Source organism: Oncorhynchus tshawytscha, linkage group LG15, assembly GCF_018296145.1.
Source record: "Oncorhynchus tshawytscha isolate Ot180627B linkage group LG15, Otsh_v2.0, whole genome shotgun sequence".
Taxonomy (NCBI): Eukaryota; Metazoa; Chordata; class Actinopteri; order Salmoniformes; family Salmonidae; genus Oncorhynchus; species Oncorhynchus tshawytscha.
In genome coordinates, this window is record NC_056443.1 from 14,686,183 (window position 1) to 14,706,434 (window position 20,252).

The 20,252-nt window shown below is 42.4% G+C and overlaps 1 protein-coding gene across 3 annotated transcripts in view; it reads left to right on the top strand.

Moving 5' to 3' along the window:
• The window catches only part of LOC112214483 (sodium/potassium/calcium exchanger 2), a 198,990-nt gene that overhangs the window by 104,526 nt on the left and 74,212 nt on the right, over window positions 1-20,252 (top strand). For 2 of the 3 annotated variants that reach the window (XM_024373254.2, XM_024373253.2), the window contains exons 3-4: window positions 14,730-14,771; window positions 16,900-17,008. In XM_024373254.2, coding sequence (XP_024229022.2) covers window positions 14,730-14,771; window positions 16,900-17,008 — 151 coding nt within the window. The remainder of the gene's footprint in view (window positions 1-14,729; window positions 14,772-16,899; window positions 17,009-20,252) is intronic. The other variant, XM_024373255.2, reaches the window with a different exon arrangement.

A 20,252-nucleotide genomic window follows, 5' to 3' on the forward strand; every position in this document is an offset into this window, starting at 1 on the left:
TTTCAGTTATGCCCTCAAATTTTCTATAGGGTTGAGGTCAGGGCTTTGTGATGGCCACTCCAATACCTTGACTTTGATTTCCTTAAGCCATTTTGCCATAACTTTGGAAGTATGCTTGGGGTCATTGTCCATTTGGAAGACCCATTTGCGACCAAGCTTTAACTTCCTGACTGATGTCTTAAAGATGTTTCTTCAACATATCCACATAATTGTCTTTTCCTCATGAAGCCATCTATTTAGTGAAGTGCACCAGTCCCTCCTGCAGCAAAGCACCCCCACCACATGATGCTGCCACCCACATACTTCATGGTTGGGATGGTGTTCTTCGGCTTGCAAGCCTCCCCCTTTTTCCTCCAAACATAACGATGGTCATTATGGCCAAACAGTTTTTTTTTGTTTCTTCAGACCAGGGGTAGTCTGGCTTCTTTATGGCCTTCTTGGAGCAGTAACTTCTTCCTTGCTGAGCGGCCTTTCAGGTTAGGTCGATATAGGACTGAATCTCTAGGAGACAGAACGTGTCTCTTTTCTGAGTGGTATGATGGCTGCGTGGTCCCATGGTGTTTATACTTGCGTACTATTGTTTGTACAGATGAACGTGGTACCTTCAGGCATTTGGAAATTGCTTTCAAGGATGAACCAGACATGTGGAGGTCTACAAAAAGGTAGAGGTCTTGGCTAATTTATTATTTTATATTACATCCACAGGTACACCTCCAATTGACGGAAATTATGTCAATTAGCCTTAACTATGTCAATTATCAGAAACTTCTAAAGCCATGACAACATTTTCTGGAATTTTCCGAGCTGTTTAAAGACACACTAAGTTGACTGTATGTAAATGTCTGACCCACTGGAATTGTGAATACAGTGAATTATAGGTGAAATAATCTGTCTGTAAACAATTGTTGGAAAAATTACTTGTGTCATGCACAAAGCAGATGCCCTAACCGACTTGCCGAAATTATAGTTTGTTAACAAGACATTTGTGGAGTGGTTGAAAAACGAGTTTTAATGACTCCAACCTAAGTGTATGTAAACTTCCGACTTCAACTGTACATACAGTATTGGTAATTTGGTAGTTTTATCAAATTTGATTTAACCTTTATTTTATCCAGGAAATCTGATTGAGACCAATGCTTCTTTTGCTAGGGAGCCCTACATGTGCACAAATTACACAACATTTACAAATACAACGTAATAAAAACATACATTTCTTGTAAATATTGTACGAAAAGCAATCACATTCATCAACAAGGAGGTCTTCCATTCACAACCTGAACTGCCTTAGAGTTAACAGAGTATCAAGGTGCAGAGAGCTCTGCAGATCATTGCATACACAGGTCACATAAAAACGCAGATTTACCTAATAATGTAGAGGTCAACTGGACCTCTAGATTTAGCCATCCGTGTGATCGCGTTTGGTGAATCGTACTGTATATCTAATTCGACATTGAAGTAAAGTACGGCGAAAGTTTGATCGATCTACGAGACGTAGACCTTTCCACTCACAGTCCCGGTGGTCAATTCAATTGATTGGACATGATTTGGAAAGGCACACACATGTCTATATAAGGTCCCACAGTTGACAGTGTATGTCAGAGCAAAAACCAAGCCATGAGGTCGAAGGAATTGTCCATAGAGCTCCAAGACAGGATTGTGTCGAGGCACAGATCTGGGGAAGGGTACCAAAAAATGTCTGTAGTATTGTAGGTCCCCAAGAACACAGTGGCCTCCATCATTCTTAAATGGAAGAATTTTGGAACAACCAAGACTCTTCCTAGAGCTGAGCGCCCGGCCAAACTGAGCAATCCGGGCAGAAGGGACTTGGTCAGGGAGGTGACCAAGAACCTGATGGTCACTATGACAGAGCTCCAGAGTTCATCGGTTCATCTGCTTGGTGGATTGCTGCAGACAACCATCTCTGCAGCACTCCACCAATCAGGCCTTTATGGTGGAGAGGCCAGACAGAAGCCACTCTTCAGTAAAAGGCACATGACAACGCTCTTGGAGTTTACCAAAAGGCACCTAAAGACTCACAGACCATAAGAAACAAGATTCTCTGGTGTAATTAAACCAAGATTAAACTGTTTGGCCTGAATGCCAAGCGTCACATCTGGAGGAAACATGGCACCATCCCTACTGTGAAGCATGGTGATGGCAGCATCATGCTGTTGGGATGTTTTTCAGCAGCAGGGACTGTAGTTTCTGATTGATAAAATGACAAAATGTCTGTGTTATAGAATTAGTTTCTTATTAGGCGTTATATCGATGTGTTAGAATACAGCTGTTTATGTAACAAAATGTGAAAAAAGTCAAGGGGTCTTTGTCCAAAAAAATAGGCAAGGTGGCTTCTCTCCCTCTAAAAACATAAATATTTTGGTCTTCATATTATTTTGGCCTTTATTCAGATTACAATCTCTCACTTTAGTTTTTTGGGAAAAAAAAAACATTAAAACAACATATCTTTATATATTGGCTACCCACTATGGTCAACTATGGTCACCACCGTTTCACACTGCTCTGAGACAAGCATGGAGAAATTAAATTGTTCAATTATATTCCATAATATTCTTAAAATGTATGTGTTGACAGAATATAATCAAGTGATGTCTGCTAAATAATCAAGTTGATGGCAGTCATATAGCCTCGGCATCTACTTAAAGCTGAGTGACTCACTCATTCATGGCTTTGGATCAAAATAAATACTTTTATTTTTATTTTTTATTTAACTAGGCAGGTCAGTTAAGAACAAATTCTTATTTACAATGATGGCCTACCAAAAGGCAATATGCCTCCTGCGAGGTTTGGGACTGGGATTAAAAATATAAATAAATGACATGAAAAATATAAGACAAAACACACATCCCAAAAAGAGAGACAACACTACATAAAGAGAGACCTAAGAAAACAACATAGCATGGCAGCAACACATGACGAGTACCAACAATCTTTCTGATAGTCTTTAATAAAGACATGTTTTGGTTATCCTGACCTGGACACCATGTACAGTATTATAATTGCCCATTATGGGCTATTAGCATTGACAATATACACTTATTAACACCACTCTGTATTTTGAAACTTTGTGCAAGGCAATTGATCAGCATTAAAAACTTTGTGGATAGGGCCTCCCAAATGGTGCAACGGTCTAAGACGCTGCATCACAGTGCAAACTGCGTTGCTACAGATGCTGGTTTTAGACCCGTGCCGGCCGCCACCGGGAGACCCATCTCTCCCTCTAAAAACAGAAATAAATATTTCTAAATAACAAACTGTCTTTATTTACAAATTAGTGAGAATGTCTCACCCCGTGTTCAAGAATGTTTTTTTCTCGCTCACTCTAGGTTAAATGAAAACAAAATAACCCCCAAAATATTGTTATTTTTTAAACAAAGTGATTATTATTATTCATTCATTTAGAATTTTTAAAAGCCCCTTAGATATTCTCACAGATCAGATATGCCCTAATGAAAAATGCCCCTTTTAAATTAATTTAGAATCCTCCAATCCTCTAAATGGAATTATAGGTGGAGAGTCACATCCTTGAAACATTTTTTGGGGGGGTGGTCAAACTAGCACTAACTAGCATTAATGGTAACAATGGCTGACAATTAAGTAACGCTCCATAGAATTATATACTGTAAATCTACCGTAGGCAACATGATTATCACTTGTGTTGAGTAATGTGCTGTTAAAAGTGGTGTAGGTCTTATTTATTTAAAAAACATACTGAAGTTAGAAGCAATAGGATTTGAAGCAATAGCCTACCTGCTGTGGTCAACTATTGCAGCACCATTTCACACTGCTCTGAGACAAGCATGGGGACTGGTCTTGATAAATCAATGAGATTTTTATTTTCACTGAATCTCTGTTTGGGTATGGGTTAGACTACAATTAGGGTATGGAAATGTTATGCTCTTAGTACTGTAGCCTACTCCCGACCATCACGTTGTACAGCTCCAGATTTTCCATTCCATCCTAACAGAAACCCTGAGGGTTTCATTTTTCTTCGAATAAAAACACCATAATATTAATCAAATTAATTAAGAAAAATTTCTTAAAATCAATCTCATATACGATGTTCTTGCAAAAAAAGGTTTTAAATTCTCTAGTACAGTCACTATTGAAGGCTATCAAATACTTCTCAAAGATGCCCTCTGGTGGACAAACTTGTACTAACTAGCATTAATGGTAACAATTAAATAACGCTCCATAGAATTATGCGGCAGCCTGCAAGGAGTGCTGCAGTGTGATGCAACTTTTAAAGGAGGAACCACTGTTAGTGCTATTTGACCAAGAAGGAGAGTGATGGAGTGCTGCATCAGATGACCTGGCCTCCACAATCACCCTACCTCAACCCAATTGAGATGGTTTAGGATGAGTTGGACCGCAGAGTGAAGGAAAAGCAGCCAACAAGTGCTCAGCATATGTGGGAACTCCTTCAAGACTGTTGGAAAAGCATTTCATGTGAAGCTGGTTGAGAGAATGCCAAAAGTATGCAACGCTGTCATCAAGGCAAAGGGTAGCTGCATATATTTTTCTTTAACATTTTTTTGGTTACTACATGATCTCCATATGAGTTCTTTCATAGTTTTGATATCTTTACTTTTATTCTACAATGTAGAAAATAGTAAAAATAAACTTTTGACTGGTACTGTATATTTACAGTACTTTTACTTAAGTAGGACAATTGGGTACTTTTTCCACCACTGATTTCAGATAAAGATTCAATAAAACAAGTCTCAAATATAAGGAAAATGTCTATACTTTTCAGCTGTTTCAAAAACATTGCTCTGCTATTAAGATTTTTACTGTAGGAGCATTTGGCTGCACGAGACAATTCTGTTTACATCCAATGCCTCGGAGGGGGTGACTCTCAAGCAAAACTCGCCCTGTGGCGTAGGAGACGTGACAAGTTTGCATTACAGTAAAAGTTCTAGCCGAGTGTATTTTCTCGAAACCTCTAGAGCAGGGTTATTCAACTCTAATCCTACGAGGTCCGGCGCCTGCTAGTTTTCTGCTCTATCTGATAATTAATTGTACCCACCTGGTGTGCCAGGTTTAAATCAGTCCCTAACTAGAGGTGAACAATGCCAACAAGCAGTGGAACTGGCCTTGAGGTCCAGAGTTGAGTTTGAGGGCTCTAGAGAATCTTTCATAGTGAGAATACAGTCTTAGCCTTAATCACAGCCCTGCTATTCATTTGCAAATTAAGGTACATACATTACAACTTATTTTATTTATCATGATCAAATGGCCTCTGATAGTGTATTTACTGAGGTAGTTTGTGTGCAGTAAGAGCCTTGATTTTTGCACTTAGGCCCTACTTCCAGTCCCAGGTATTATTCAAAACATTTCAGACAATTCTGAGATATTCCAATGTTGCAGACTTCTTTCTAATCATCTTGAATACTAAAATGGCTAATTAGCTTAAGTTGTTATCTAGGTCATTCCACATTATTTTATGTCCGTCGGACATTGTGTGTAAATTGTGTTAAAACACTACATGTAACAGTTGGATTACATACATGTACAGTATGTTCTAACTACTGTAAACCAAATCCCAATGTTGGCGTTGTCCCACGTAATATTTTATCCAAATTCTATGAAGAATTTAATCCACTTTACCCAAGATTGTCCCAAAGTCATCACCATTATTGCGAAGCCCTAGTTATTTTGTTTGTATGGGAAAGTCTGGAGATTTAGTTATGATTAGTGATTCATTTAAATTTGTCCCCCAGGTTTAAGGTCAGCCCTGTAACTTGAACTGAACTTTCGTTTTAATATAGTAAAATTATATTCAAAAAATAAAAAAAACATTAAATATATAAAAGTCAAATCAAAATGCAAAAATGGGAGCTGCTTCTACTCTTTTTGGGCATTTTCTGGTGTTATGTGGTGGAAAATGGAATGCATCGAGCATAACCCATTGATAGATCGGCTAGAAATGTTTTAACAAGTACAAATATTGTTGTTAAGCTTGCATTCAATCCCCCCTCCCGCGTTGCACACAACAAGCTTTCATTCCCTGTCCGCTTGTCACATGAGGAGTTATGGCTGATTTAAGATTAAATCCTCAACCCTGTTATGTCACTTTTATAGTCACTTCTGGCAATTGTCTCTTCAACCATGTTACATTGACATCAATTTCTCATCAGCCATGTAATTTGCTATAACAGGATTGACACTTGCTTAACAAATATGTTTCTTAAAAATACAATATTCTTGGCAACTACAAAGTGTATTCCAATACATTTGTGTAGAGAAAGAGGATATTAAAAAGCCATTGAGTAGATGTGGAATTCAGATCACTATGAATCCTCTACTTTCAGTACTTTTTAAGAGGAGCTGAGCGAAATAAACAACTTCTATGGTTGAAAATGGCCTATGTGGCATCAATATTAGTGAGAAACGTATTTTATTGCCAAAATTGACTACAAAGTGTAAATAGTATAATTTTGGTCATAAAGCCAAGTTGTCATGCTGCGTCACGCAGCTGCTAAGCTATTCTTCACGCTCAGCTGGCTGTTTGAGATACACACCCACTTCAAACTCATAGCATTTCTTAATGAAAAGTGAGGCGAAATTATTGAGTTCAGCCCCCCTTTAATGGATAGTTGTGGACAGGAGGTCTGTTTTACACGTAATACTTTTGCTTTCATCGAGGATGTTTCCATGATCCGTTTCCTGGAATGATCCTGATATGACATTACATAAGAAGTGGAACCAGAGCTATTGGGATTAGCACGCACAGTGACTCCAGAAGACGTGCTAATCTCCCTGTGATTATTAGTCATGATATTTAACACTAGTTTAATGAGAGAAACATTCTCCTGTTCTATCTGCCTCTCTGGGTTGCCTTTAAGAAAGGTACAAATAATTTAAATGGATTTATTTCAAATCAGGGATTATTCAAAAAATATGGAATGGCAGAAGAAGGTTTTAGCGGTTTAGTCCTGATAAATCTGGACTAAAAGGGAGGTCCAGGTCCTTTTGATAGATAAAATGTTGAGGTGTTGGACTGGTTGAGTGGGTAACACTATCACCTCTGGAATCATATACTTTCCCCTGTGGCAGGTTTGATCCCCAGATGAGCCTATGCACTTCTGCTACCTCCAGGGCTCTAGTGGTGCCTGGAGAAGTGGATATACTAAAATATTTCCCAAACTGGCCACCCATGGAAGGAATGCTGCTCTGTGTGAAACATTATATGAGAAACAGTGACATGTACTATGAATGACTTAAAATAAAAATATGTTTGTTTATTAGGTACACCCATCTAGTACCAGGACGCCCCCCCCCCCTTTCCTCCAGAACAGCCTGAATTAGTCGGGGCATGGATTCTACAGGGTGTGGCATTCAAACGTTGCTCAATTGGTATCAAGGGACCTAACATGTGCCAGGAAAACATTCCCCACACCATTTCATCAACGCCGCCAGCCGGCACCATTGGCATATTGCTGCTTATGCCAAATCCTGACTCTGCCATGAGCATGATGCAACAGGGAACAGGATTTGTCAGACCAGGCAATGTTTTTCCACTCCTCAATTGTCCACTGTTGGTGATCACATGCCCCCTGGAAACCCACTTCTTATTTTAATCAATCAAATTCAATCAAATGTATTTATGAAGCCCTTTTTAAATCAGCAGATGTCAAAGTGCTATACAGAAACCCAGCCTAAAACCCCAAACAGCAATAAATGCAGATGTAGAAGCAGGGTGGCTAGGAAAAACTCCCTAGAAAAGGCAGGAACCTAGGAAGAAACCCTAGAGAGGAACCAGGCTCTGAGGGGGTGGCCAGTCCTCTTCAGGCTGTGTCGGGTGGAGATTATAAGAGTACATGGCCATTCAAGGCCAGATTGTTCTTCAAGAAGTTCAAATGTTCATAGATGACCAGCAGGGTCAAATAATAGTCAGTGCTTGTAGAGGGTGCAACAGGTCAGCACCTCAGGAAAAATGTCAGTTGGCTTTTCATAGCCGAGCATTCAGAGTTTGAGACAGCAGGTGCGGTAGAGTGAGAGAGAATCGAAAACAGCAGGTCCGGGACAAGGTAGCACGTCCGGTGAACAGGTTCCTTAGCCACAGTCAGAACAGTTCCAACTTGTGCAGCAGCATGACCAGGTGGACTAGGGACAGCCAGAAATCACCAGGCCAGGTAGTCCTGAGGCATGATCCTAGGGCTCCTCCTTCGGGAGGGAGAGCTGATAGGACATGAGCCCGGTGTGGTCGTGTGCTGCAATAGCCCATCCGTGACAAGGACCGGCAAGTTGTACGTTCCGAGATGCTGTACTGCACCGTTATTTGCCTGTTTGTGGCCCAGCTGTTAGCTTGCACTAATTCTTGCCATTCTCTTTCGACTGCTCTCATCAAATAGCTGTTTTCACCCATAGGACTGCAGCTGACTGGATGTGATTGTGCACCATTCTCGGTAAACCCTGGACACTGTCGTGCGTGTGAAGACCAGGAGGCCGGCTGTTTCTGAGCTATTGGAACCGACGTGCCTGGCACCGACAATCACTCCATGCTCAAAGTCACTTAGGTCACTCGTTTTGCCCATTCTATCATTCAGTCAAACCGTAACTGAAAGCCTCGATGCCTGTCTGCCTGCTTTATATAGTAAGCCACGGCCACGTGACTCACTGTCTATACTGGCCACTGAGTGTATTTGTAAACCTGTAGTAACCTTAGAACAATTGGCTGAGCATTCGGTTCATGGGTAATTGGATTGGTTCATGCTCATACATTCTGAATGGCCACTTGATTAATGATTCATCTTTGTTTTTGATTGGAGATACCTTGTGTCAATTACAGAACATTTCATAGGATTTTCTACCTGCAGCGACACTAGTGGGATATTACTGGAAATACCGGTAAAAGCACACTGCCTTATGAAATTGTCCAAAACACAGGGCCCTACTCATGGGAGATGTGCCCAGGGGCTTTACCTAATCTCAAGCAGAAAATAATCACAATAAGCCAACCAGACCATGTACACAGTGGCTGGACCATGGCAAAATACCTGCTGTGAAATCACTATTTGTTTACTTATTTCCCATGTCATTCAAATACAGCAATATAGAAGCGCAGAGCTTCTCTTAGTATGCAACTGATAGAATGTGTAAGCACAGTGCAATTTATGTACTGTGTATGTAACAAGATGTGTTAGCTCTTAGAAAAAAGGGTTCCTCGGCTGTCCTCATACGAGAACCCTTTTTGGTTCCAGGTAGAACCTTTTTTGGTTCCAGGTAGAACCCTCTGTTTAAAAGGGTTCTACCTGGAACCAAAAATAGTTTTTCAAAGGTTTCTCCTATGGGGACAACCGACATGGCACTGCACTTGACTTGAAGAATGTTTTCGGTATGTCATGGATGGAACCGCAGAAGCAGCCTTAACCCTTAGAAACCAGACCCAGTTTTCATTGCATGTAAATTAAGCAGTGATTACGACTACCAAAGGAGACCGCAAATAACATTTCTGGATATTATTTTTTAAACACTCCTAGCAATAGTTATGCAAGGGCACACAACAACACTGAAGAAAACATGAGACCTGAGCAACTGGCCCAGTCCACAGAGGAACATAAATGGTAATCCGGAAGGTGATCCCAATAAGCCCAATCAGGGTCACCTGGATACTAGAGGAAACCCACTGGTGCTCTCCAGTGGCAACTACAGGTAGTACACTCCAGGAAGAAACCCTGACCTGTGACACATTCAAGATTAGGAATATAAAAAAGATAGTCTTTGGAAATGTGTTTTAAGGCCTGTGAGGTGGCTCATTGATATAAATGAGGTGGCTGATGTAGGTAGCACTCAATCAGGTTGGAGATGACAGAGGACAGATGGATGGCTTGACCGTCAGTTGTATGGCAGATGTTTCCAGCACTGGTGACCTGCTTGGGTGTCCCAATAAGCATAGCCTCAGTCTTAATGCTGTCCTGCTGGAGGAAGTTTTCTTTCATCCATACTCTGATGTCATAAGGCAGCTGCCAAGTTTTCCTAGGGCTAAGATGGTGCCTGTTTTGGTGTTAATATATACTTCAGTATCGTCAGCGTATGATGTTATAGATGTTATAGTCTCTGAGAATTTGAGAATTTGACTGAGAGGGAGCATGTAGATTAAGAACAGAATAGGCCCCAAAAAGGACTCCTGTTGGACACTGTAGACTCCACCGATCTGGACTCCAATCGTTATGTATTGCTTCCTATTGGAGAGGAAGGAGGAGAACCAGGTCAGAACAGTTCCAGAGACTGCAGTGTGCTCTCTGAGATGCCACAGGAGGGTATTGTGGTCAACGGTGTCAAAAGCAGCACTGAGATCTAAAAGCAGAAGGAGCCTAGGTGATCCAGAATCTGCATACATTAGTAGGTCGTTGGTAACTTTCATCAGCGCTGTTTCGGCGCTGTTTGCAATGATTGGAAGCCAGACTGGAAAACGTTGTATACCTGCTTGGAAGACAGATGGGATTGATAGAAAAGAGAGGTTGGAGAGGATGTCCTGTAGTTGGATAGGATGTCCTGATCAAGGTTGGGTTTCTTCAATAAGGGGGTGACAGCGGCTGTTTTGAAGAGTGATGGTACCTCCCCGATCAGCAGGTGAAGATGGTGACAAAAAATAAAAGCTGATCGTACAGCATAGCAGCTTGCTTGGTGGTCTTTGTTGGCCAGTAGATGGACAGTGACGCCATCCTTCCTCCAACGCCTCTAAAGCTTACAGCCATGAGTCTTAATTCACAGCAGTTCTTCAGTGAACCAGGGTGAAGAGCATTAGAAGGTTACTTTTCATGTTTTTTGGGGGGGAGCAAGGATGTTCTGGGTAGTACTCAGAGTGCTGTTATACAGGTTGACCATGTCGCAGAGTGCCAGCTCAGTGCAGTGTGGGCTGTATGTGTGCCAGAAAGAGGGATGTGTTCAATTTCCTTAGGTTGCAGAATTTAATTGTCCTCTTTGGGCAGTGGAGAGGAGTGGGCACAGTCAGAGACAGTGTCACAGCCTTGTGGTCATATATGCCAAGTTTGAGGACATCCAAGTCATCGCCAGTGATAATGAGGTCCAATGTGTGTCCACGGTTGTGGGTGGGGACATTAACATGTTGCACAAGGTTTTGACAGTCCAGCAAGTTAGGGAAGTCAGCAGCCATAGTGGACTAGGATGAGTCAACTTGGATGTTACATTTTACCTAAATCACAATGTTGGAGATGGTGGGGCAAATCAATCCCAGAACAACAGCAAATTATCTTGTGAAGATGCTGGAGGAAACAGGAACAAAAGTATCTATATCCACAGTAAAACGAGTCCTATATCGACATAACCCGAAAGGCCGCTCAGCAAGGAAGAAGCCACTGCTCCAAAACCGGCATAAAAAAGCAAGACTACGGTTTGCAACTGCACATTGGGACAAAGATCGTATTTTTTGGAGAAATGTCCTTTGGTCTGATGAATTAAAATATAGAACTGTTTGGCCATAATGACCATCATTATGTTTTTTGGAAAAAGGGGTAGGCTTGCAAGCCGAAGGACACCATCCCAACTGTGAGACACGGGGTGGCAAATCAAATCAAATCAAATCAAATTTTATTTGTCACATACACATGGTTAGCAGATGTTAATGCAAGTGTAGCGAAATGCTTGTGCTTCTAGTTCCGACAATGCAGTAATAACGAGCAAGTAATCTAACTAACAATTCCAAAAAAAACTACTGTCTTATACACAGTGTAAGGGGATAAAGAATATGTACATAAGGATATATGAATGAGTGATGGTACAGAGCAGCATAGGCAAGATACAGTAGATGATATCGAGTACAGTATATACATATGAGATAAGTATGTAAACCAAGTGGCATAGTTAAAGTGGCTAGTGATACATGTATTACATAAGGATGCAGTCGATGATATAGAGTACAGTATCAACGTATGCATATGAGATGAACAATGTAGGGTAAGTAACATTATATAAGGTAGCATTGTTTAAAGTGGCTAGTGATATATTTACATCATTTCCCATCAATTCCCATGATTAAAGTGGCTGGAGTAGAGTCAGTGTCATTGACAGTGTGTTGGCAGTAGCCACTCAATGTTAGTGGTGGCTGTTTAACAGTCTGATGGCCTTGAGATAGAAGCTGTTTTTCAGTCTCTCGGTCCCAGCTTTGATGCACCTGTACTGACCTCGCCTTCTGGATGACAGTGGGGTGAACAGGCAGTGGCTCGGGTGGTTGATGTCCTTGATGATCTTTATGGCCTTCCTGTAGCATCGGGTGGTGTAGGTGTCCTGGAGGGCAGGTAGTTTGCCCCCGGTGATGCGTTGTGCAGACCTCACTACCCTCTGGAGAGCCTTACGGTTGAGGGCGGTGCAGTTGCCATACCAGGCGGTGATACAGCCCGCCAGGATGCTCTCGATTGTGCATCTGTAGAAGTTTGTGAGTGCTTTTGGTGACAAGCCGAATTTCTTCAGCCTCCTGAGGTTGAAGAGGCGCTGCTGCGCCTTCCTCACGATGCTGTCTGTGTGAGTGGACCAATTCAGTTTGTCTGTGATGTGTATGCCGAGGAACTTAAAACTTGCTACCCTCTCCACTACTGTTCCATCGATGTGGATGGGGGGTGTTCCCTCTGCTGTTTCCTGAAGTCCACAATCATCTCCTTAGTTTTGTTGACGTTGAGTGTGAGGTTATTTTCCTGACACCACACTCCGAGGGCCCTCACCTCCTCCCTGTAGGCCGTCTCGTCGTTGTTGGTAATCAAGCCTACCACTGTTGTGTCGTCCGCAAACTTGATGATTGAGTTGGAGGCGTGCATGGCCACGCAGTCGTGGGTGAACAGGGAGTACAGGAGAGGGCTCAGAACGCACCCTTGTGGGGCCCCAGTGTTGAGGATCAGCGGGGAGGAGATGTTGTTGCCTACCCTCACCACCTGGGGGCGGCCCGTCAGGAAGTCCAGTACCCAGTTGCACAGGGCGGGGTCGAGACCCAGGGTCTCGAGCTTGATGACGAGCTTGGAGGGTACTATGGTGTTGAATGCCGAGCTGTAGTCGATGAACAGCATTCTCACATAGGTATTCCTCTTGTCCAGATGGGTTAGGGCAGTGTGCAGTGTGGTTGAGATTGCATCGTCTGTGGACCTATTTGGGCGGTAAGCAAATTGGAGTGGGTCAAGGGTGTCAGGTAGGGTGGAGGTGATATGGTCCTTGACTAGTCTCTCAAAGCACTTCATGATGACGGATGTGAGTGCTACGGGGCGGTAGTCGTTTAGCTCAGTTACCTTAGCTTTCTTGGGAAGCATCATGTTGTGGGGGCAGCATCATGTTGTGGGGGTGCTTTGCTGGAGGAGGGACTGGTGCACTTCACCACTTCACCTCCTCATTTGCTGGAGGAGGGACTGGTGCACTTGAAGCAACTTGAAGCAACATCTCAAGACATCAGTCAGGATGTTAAAGCTTGGTTGCAAATGGGTCTTCCAAAAGGACAATGACCCCAAGCATACTTCCAAAGTTGTGGCAAAATGGCTAAAGGACAACAAAGTCAAGGTATTGGAGTGGCCATCACAAAGCCCTGACCTCAATCCTATAGAGGGCAGAACTGAAAAAGTGTGTGCGAGCAAGGAGGCCTTACAAACATGACTCAGTTACGCCAGCTCTGTCAGGAGGAATGGGCCAAAATTCACCCAACCTTTTGTGGGAAGCTTGTGGAAGGCTACCCGTAACATTTGACCCAAGTTAAACAATTTAAAGGCAATGCTACCAAATACTAATTGAGTGTATGTAAACTTCTGACCCACTGGGAATGTGATGAAAGAAATAAAAGCTGAAAATAAATCACTCTCTACTATTATTCTGACATTTCACAATCTTGAAATAAAGTAGTGACCTAATTGACCTAAGACAGGCAATTTTTACTAGGATTAAATGTCAGAAATTGTGAAAAACTGAATGTATTTGGCTAAGGTGTATGTAAACTTCCGACTTCAACTGTATGTGTAACATCAGGCGTTAACTTAATCCCAAAGCCTACTTCCAAATGTTATTTTCTTCAGGATCGCAGTGCAAAGGTTGTTTATCTGCGTTTGTTTGAATCCTGGCCTGGGTTGGCATCTGAGGTATAGATGTGGATGACAAAAATGCTACAAACAAGTTATTCTTGTTGTGGCTTAGGATGATGCTTGGGGGCGAGTCTGATGTCATTGGTGGAGACAAAGGAAACAATACCGGATAAATAACAAGAGAAATAACACAATTGAGAGAATTCAATCTTTTAACTTACTAGAATTCCACATAAGTAGGTTTAATATGCAAGTCTTTAATATCTTCCGGATAGAGGGAATTGACACTTGTAATTTCTTTACATGTACTAGTTTATATATAAATCGTGAACAATTACATGAATGCTAGGTTTACCTTTTCCTCTATTTGTTTGAGTCGGTTGGGGTCCTGCAGAGTTAAATGGTCTGTGAATAGAATGGTTTTCCATGTGGCTGATGAATCTAAAAAGCCTGATGAGAAGAACATTTTTAACCATAAGCCAATCTTGGTCTGCTAGATAGTGAGTGACACAGCACAGCGGTGGCGTCAGTCTCTTGAATCTGTCTATGTCAAATCATCATCAATACGACAATGGAATGTCTCTCTACTGTCTTTTCATCTGTCTATCTGTGGTTTGTAAGACATGCTTCACATCTATGTGCTCTTTCTCTTTCTCCCTCTCTCACTTTTTCCTCTCTCTTTTCTTGGATATGAAGGCTGTGAGTCCCGGGGCACCAGAGGATGAGAGCAAGCTGTCGGTAGGTCCTGTCTGGTTTGTCTATGTTTGTGTTTGTGTCTATGTAGCTACTCTAACTTTTTTCTCTCCTTCCCTACTATACTCAAGAACCATGCGCTCTCTGTTTTCTAGATCCAACCTCCGTGTGTGCCTGTAGTATCTCCGTCTGTCCTTGCAATTCTAAAATTACTCTCTCAGTAGGTCACTAGTGAGTTAGCATGCAATGACACCTCCAGTTTCAAACGCTTGAAGAACAGTTTATACATCCAAAATGCTAAAAACAAAGTTCTTGATCAGTGAGTGTTTTGCTATAGTTCCTTTCAAATATATATATATATATACAGTACCAGTCAAAGGTTTGGACACACCTACTCCCTCTAGGGTTTTTCTTAATGCTTACTATTTTCTACATTTTAGAATAATAGTGAAGACATCGAAACTATGAAATAACACATATGGAATCATGTAGTAACCAAAAAAGTGTATGTTTGGTGGGAAGTTGAGGGAATATTCTCTTAAAACACAGAAAACTGGACACGAGTGGTCTTGCAAAGCTCCCATTAAACGTGTTTAGAAAATATACAGTACCCCGCCATCCTTATGGCCTTTCACAAAGTGCAGACAGTCTGTCTGGACCCCCCCACCCCACCCACCCGCCCGCTCAAACCCAGGTAGCCTAGTCGTTAAACTAGTCACTGCCACCAACCACTAACTAGTATTAGCATTTTCTTATCAAAACCCCTCAAAAAGTAAAATGTCCCCTGTTAGCATGCTTTTGCATGCTTTTGCATTTGCCCATTTGGTACAGTAGTTCAATGAGTTGGGTTGAAGTTATTTTGATATGATTTGGGCATGATATTTGAGTTCAAATCAAATCAAATTTTATTTGTCACATACACATGGTTAGCAGATGTTAATGTTAGTGTAGCGAAATGCTTGTGCTTCTAGTTCCGACCATGCAGTAATATCTAACACGTAATCTAACAATTTCACAACAACTACCTTACACTTGTGTGTATAAAGGAATGAATAGGAATATGTACATAAAAATATATATGGATGAGCGATGGCCGAACGGCATAGGCAAGATGCAGTAGATGGTATTGAGTACAGTATATACATATGAGATGAGTAGTGTAGGGTATGTACACATTATATAAAGTGGCAGTGTAGGGTATGTACACATTATATAAAGTGGCATAGTTTAAAGTGAATAGTGATACATTTATTACATCCAATTTTTAATTATTAAAGTGGCTAGAGATTGAGTCAGTATGTTGGCAGCAGCCACTCAATGTTAGAGATGGCTGTTTAACAGTCTGATGGCCTTGAGATAGAAGCTGTTTTTCAGTCTCTCGGTCCCAGCTTTGATGCATCTGTACTGACCTCGCCTTCTGGATGATAGCGGGGTGAACAGGCAGTGGCTCGTGTGGTTGTTGTCCTTGGTGATCTTTTTGGCCTTCCTGTGACATCGGGTGGTGTAGGGGTCCTGGCGAGCAGTTCTGGAGATGTAACATGTCACTTAGTTATTTGACTGGTTTCATGGAAAGGACTTGCACATTGTTTCACCTAAAGACACAATTAAAGGCAACATACATTTTTTAAACCAATGGGATGTCACAGGTGGGATCTGAACCTGGGGCTCTCACAGGAAAAACAAACATCTTGACTGTTAGACCAAGGGGAAATTCCCTCTTGGGCCCAGGGTGACACTGATTTTGAAGTCACAGTTAGGGCTACTTCATCACAAGACCATGAGCCCTATTGATGGTCACTAGATTCACCCCCTTTTGACCTCATCCTCGATGAGACACCGTCCTACAGTTGGGTGCCATTGTCACAGGCTGGATCTGAACACAGGTCTCTCAAAATCTTGACTGTTAGATTAAGGGGACATTCCAGGGCAGGGAATTTCCACTACAGGGACAATCAAACTTTAGACCTGATACAGATAATGACCTAAGAAGAGGGCCAGCACTCTGCATTTTGCTTTGGAAATTATGATACTGCATTATTTTGTATGAGAAATACAGCTAACACTACAGTATTATAGTGTCCTTCAGGTATTTCCTTAGGGGAACCACCAAGGACTAGAAAGAGTTGTGTAATGGTGCCATTGTTTGTGTAACGGCAATGTGCTCCTCTTGCAGGCTAGGCCCCGGCTTCAGAGAGGTGGTAGCTCAGCCTCCCTGCACAACAGCCTGATGAGAAACAGTATCTTCCAGCTTATGATCCACACACTGGACCCTCTCAGTGAAGGTAAGCTGTTATCCAACACACAAAATGGTCACTGTTTCTCTACCTCTGTTTTTCTAGTGTTTACGCAAAGCAACATGGAATGCTTTTGTTTATCTTTGCCTGGTTCCACTTCCATACAGAGCCAGAAGGTTAAGAGGCAAACTGGTGCTCATAATTCCGGTCATTTTTAGGTTAACCCAGGTTAACGTTTCACTGCCACTCTGCCAACATTCAATGAAGATAGTTCTTGCACATACTGGACGTTTTTGCTATTAGATGGATTCTGATAGAACCATCTTCTTCATGAGCTATTTATTAAAGAAATTAGGAACACATCATAAAGCCTAGAAAGGGCTAGGAGAATATTCAATCAACATCCCATAGAAAACTGGGCACAAATGTTCTTGCAATGTTTCCATGAAACATGTCTAGAATCTTGATATCCTATATTCTGAGAACATGGTAACCATGTGTATGTTTGGTGGGAAGTTGAGGGAATATTCTCTTAAAACACATAAAACTGGACACATGAATGGTCTTGCAACGTTCCCATGAAATGTGTCTGTCACATTGGCATGAAGGATCGGGAGACAGACGCAGGAATGCGTAATAGTTTTTTTTGTATTGTACCCAAATTATGGCGTGCCATGTAAAGGCATGGGGATGAAGACCAAACAAACACTATACAAAAACACAGGGTCGAATTTATGGATTACAGGCAGTATCCACGCTAGATAGAGCTACTGCTTTCCATTAATGGGACACATACAAGAAATCCTGCTACGACCTCCAATGAGCCATCAAACATGAAAATATAGGGATAAAATGGAATCCTACTACACCGGCTCTGACGCTTGTCGGATGTGGAAGGGCTTGTAGATGATTACGGATTACAAAGGGAAACCCAGTCGTGACTTGCCCAGTGACGCAGGCCTCTCAGGCAAAATAAATGCCTTCCATGCTCGCTTTGAGGTAAACAACACTGAGTCATGCAGGAGAGTCTTTGCTGTTCCGGACGACTGTGTGATCTCGCCATGGGCCATGTGAGTAAGACTTTTAAGTTTGTTATTACTCGCAAAACCGCTGGGCCAGAAGGAATACCAGGGCGCGTTGTCAGAACATGCTTAGACCAGCTGGCAAGTGTCTTCACAGACATTTTCAACCTCTTCTTGTCCCAATCTTCTGTAATCCCAACACGTTTCAAACTAAACCTAATTGTTATTGTTCCCAAGAACTCCAGGGTAACCTGCCTAACTGTGCCAGAGCGCAGAATAACTTAATAATGCTCAACACCTATTGAATATGGCCGGTGTCAGTAAACGTTGACAAAAAAGTGTAATTAAATTGTTGCCAGTAGCACAGTTACAGTCACCAACACTGGATAACATGAAAACAGCCTAACCAGCTCTGCTAGGGTGAGGAAAATGGTCAGAGTGGGGTGTTGTCTCATTTGTGTCTGGAAGTAGCTAGCAAGCTAGCCAATGTTAGCCAGTTAGCTTGCAGGCTTGACTGTCGTTGTGAGGTCAGAACATTCTGATCAACCCTGCTCATCAGGCAGAGTGTCCAGTGTGCGCTCTGAACGCTCCGAAAGCAAAACGCTTTGAATTTATGAACAGACAATCTGACAGACAGTTAAAGTCACCAACGCTGTGGATAACATAACAGCCTAACCAGCTCTGCCATGGCAAGTAATGTTCAGTGACCTGTTCTCTCATTTGTGTCCAGAAGTAGCTAACCAGTTAGCTTGGGTGCTTGACTGCTGTTGTTAGTACAGAATGCATGGATCTACCCTTAAAGATATGGGAGTGGCTAAAATTTAAGAGGGTGTGAATGCTGGATGGGTGTAGACAAAGAAGGGGTCTCCAGTAGTAGAACCAAAACATTCAAAGGCCATTTACTCAAAAGTGAGTTTACAAGTTTATCAACTTTCAAAGCAGAATTACTTTCCCATTGTTCCTCATCTGTCGTGTATGAAATACAATTTTCTAGCTCTGAGTCTCTACGTTTATCCAATGTGAAAAACACAATTTCAAATTTTGCTACATAAGACAGATTTGAGCCGGTCAGTCACAAATGACTATCGTCTCATAGCACTCACATCTGTAATCACAAAGTACTTTGAAAGATTGGTCATGGCGCACATCAACACCATCATCCCAGACACCCTGGACCCACAATAATTCATATAGCACCCCAACACATCCACAGATGTGCACTTCGCACTGGTCTATCCCACCTGGACAAGAGGAATACCTATGTAAGAATGCTGTTAATTGACTACAGCTCAGCATTATCATCAGCAAGCTCCGATCCTGGGACTGAACACCTCCCTCTGCAACTGGATCTTGAACTTCCCGACAGGCCGCCTCCAGGTGGTGAGTGTAGGCAACAACACCTCCACTACACTGACCCTCAACATGGGGACCCCACAGGGGTGTGTGCTTAGTCCCCTTCTGTATTCCCTGTTCACCCACGACTGCATGGCCACGCACAACTCCAACATCACGTACGCTGATGACACGACAGTGGTAGTCTTGATCACCGACGGCGAAGAGACAGCCTACAGGGAGGTCAGAGAACTGGCATCTTCTCCCTCACCATCAGTAAGACCAAGTAGCTGATCATGGACTATAGGAAACAGGGGGGTGAGGACACCCCCATCCACATCAACAGGGTTATAGCGGAGCGGTTTGAGACCTTCAAGTTTTTCAGTGTCCACATCACAAAGGGTTTAACATAGTCCACACACACACTGCACAGATGTGAAGAGGGCACTACAGTGCCTCTTCCCCCTTAGGAGGCTGAAAAGATTTAGCAAAAAGTTATTCAGCTTCACCATTGAGAGAATCTTGACTGGACGCATCACCGCTTGGTATGGCAACTGCACCACTCTCGACCTCAAAGCAATACAGAGGGTGGTGCAGGTGGCCCAGTACATCACTAAGGCCGAGCTCTCTTCCATCTAGGACCTCTATATCATGCGATAATTTGCCAAAGACTTCAGCCACCCAAGCCATAGACTGTTCTCTCTGCTACCATCTGGCAAGCAGCACCGGAGCATCGGGTCTCGGACCAACAGACTCCGAGACCGCTTCTATCCCCAAGCCATAAAACTGGTAAATAGTTAGTCTGGGTAACCATTTGATTATCTGCATTGACCCCATTTTGGGCCACTGACTCTATGCACACTCACACACTTACACAAACCCACACACACTCACACACTATATATGCACACACACATAACACACATATGCACATACTG